This window comes from Morus notabilis, unplaced genomic scaffold (assembly GCF_000414095.1).
Source record: "Morus notabilis unplaced genomic scaffold, ASM41409v2 Scaffold879, whole genome shotgun sequence".
Lineage (NCBI taxonomy): Eukaryota > Viridiplantae > Streptophyta > Magnoliopsida > Rosales > Moraceae > Morus > Morus notabilis.
Window position 1 is genome coordinate 194,843 of NW_010366660.1, and position 2,035 is coordinate 196,877.

The 2,035-nt window shown below is 34.4% G+C and overlaps 1 protein-coding gene across 1 annotated transcript in view; it reads left to right on the forward strand.

Annotated features, from left to right (window-relative positions):
* The first annotated feature begins 1,844 nt into the window (after window positions 1-1,844).
* Window positions 1,845-2,035, forward strand: part of LOC21395100 (reticulocalbin-2) — a 7,388-nt gene continuing 7,197 nt past the window's right edge. The window contains exon 1 of the mRNA XM_010110937.2: window positions 1,845-2,011. Within this exon, the coding sequence (XP_010109239.2) occupies window positions 1,845-2,011 (167 nt within the window). The remainder of the gene's footprint in view (window positions 2,012-2,035) is intronic.

A 2,035-nucleotide genomic window follows, 5' to 3' on the forward strand; every position in this document is an offset into this window, starting at 1 on the left:
TCCCATAGTTTACCCATGCAAAAGCAGCAGTTCAGCAAAGAATCACCCAATTTGGAGTTGGTTTACCGGTAGAAAAGCATCAAATAAGGCTGAAATAAGCAAATTTAAAGTTGGTTTACCCGAAGTAACCCGGCCGACCTGAGGTTACCCGAGGTAACCGAATGGTATACGGGTTCTGGAATTAATTCACATGTTGCGGCCCAGCATTTTCTCAGACCAATTATTGCGGGCCGGTCCAAACAAACTCCAAAACCGACCCTACCTAGCCGACTTTCACTCGTAATTAACTCCGCTCTATTGCACATAAAAAAAATTCTCATTTGAAATTCTACTTTGGTAAATGGAAATCCTGCTGCCCAAATATTTACGTTGCCGTCGTTATTGGAAAAATTTATAATATATATCTAAGTTTGATTTTTCTTATGTGTGTGTGTGTGTATATATATATATAGCATATAACTACGAAATACAAGCTTTTGAAGTTTCCAAAAGTACTAATTTGACATCAAATTGCAATCCCATAATCATCAGATGCCTATGTTTTAAGGGGAAAGACATTGGTGCTAAAGTAAAAGGGAAAAAAAAACTATTTGATATAAATTATTAAATATTTGCATTTATTTAATTCTCGACATGATTTAGATGTAACCTATATTGATTCCTTCCAAAAAGAAGAAAAAAGAAAAACATTAAAGAGGCCTCTATATTTCAGAAGATTGTGGCATTTTTTCTTATCCATTTCACAAATGGCCTCCAAATCATGTATTTTAACTCAATATGTTCTCTTGATTTTGAAAAGAGTTTATTTCATCTCCTCAAGTTAAATAAAATCGTTTACAACTCTTTTTGAACTCGTAAATTGTTTAAAATCGGAATAATTGATGTAAAATTATTAAGGGAGAAAGAGGAAAATATGTTAATATTTGAGGTAAATTAAAATTAATAGACTAATAGTTTACATAAGTTAATAAATATGCTAAATTACTGTTTTCGTCTATAATTTATCTGGTTATGAACCATATCTTGACAAGTTATTGTCTATAATTCACGATTTTTGTCCATAACTTGTCTGACTATGGACTATAACTTGACAAGTTTGTCCATAACTTATCTAGTTATGAACCATAACTTGACAAATTATGGCCTATTAATTTCTATAATTAAAAATTGGCCTATATACTTTCTTAAGCTTTTTATATTGGCCTATTTTCAACTATTTTCGAATTAATAATTGAAATGACAAGTTCAAGTTGATTTAAGATAAATAATTCAAAAGCGTGTATGAAATTATAACTTGTATTACGTTATTACGATTAATATTATAGTAGAATCTAAATGAAAAATGTTACGATTAATATTATAGTAGAATCTGAATGAAAAATGTTTTAAGATTTATGACTGTATTTATGAAATTAATCAATTTCCCCCATCATATATCACAAGACCACATGTCTAGACTCTTGATCATATATAATTTAGAAAAAAAAAAAAAGACTCTTCTTGATAAAAAATAAAGTTCATTAAATCCAAAGCAATAATATGTGTGGAGTTCAATAATCTATAAACTAGTTCTGTGCGTATGCGATTTCGGCAGTCCGGTGCGCACTGCGCATTACCTCCCCAAAACGACAAGTATTTGTAATCTGCGCCTCTATTCCCTCCGGCGTAATCTCTCTCTCTCTGAAACATTGTCCTTCGATTTTGTCGTCTCTCCCAAATTCGTCAATTTCTAGGTTTTCCAAATCCCAAACACCATGATCTCATTTCTAGGGTTTTAGCTCCTCCTTCGCTCCGACTTCACCCTGTTACCAGGCTAGGGTTTTCGTCTACAATCACACACAGCCATGGCGGATTGGCAGCAGCTACTTCAATCGATCTTTCTCGGCCTCATTTTCTCTTACTTCCTCGCCAAGCTGATCTCCATCGTCACTTCCTTCAAGGAGGATAATCTCACCATCACTCGCGGCGGCGGCGGCGGCGGCGACGACGGCGAAAAACGAAACCCGGGAAAGTCCGATTCCACAACCCAACACCG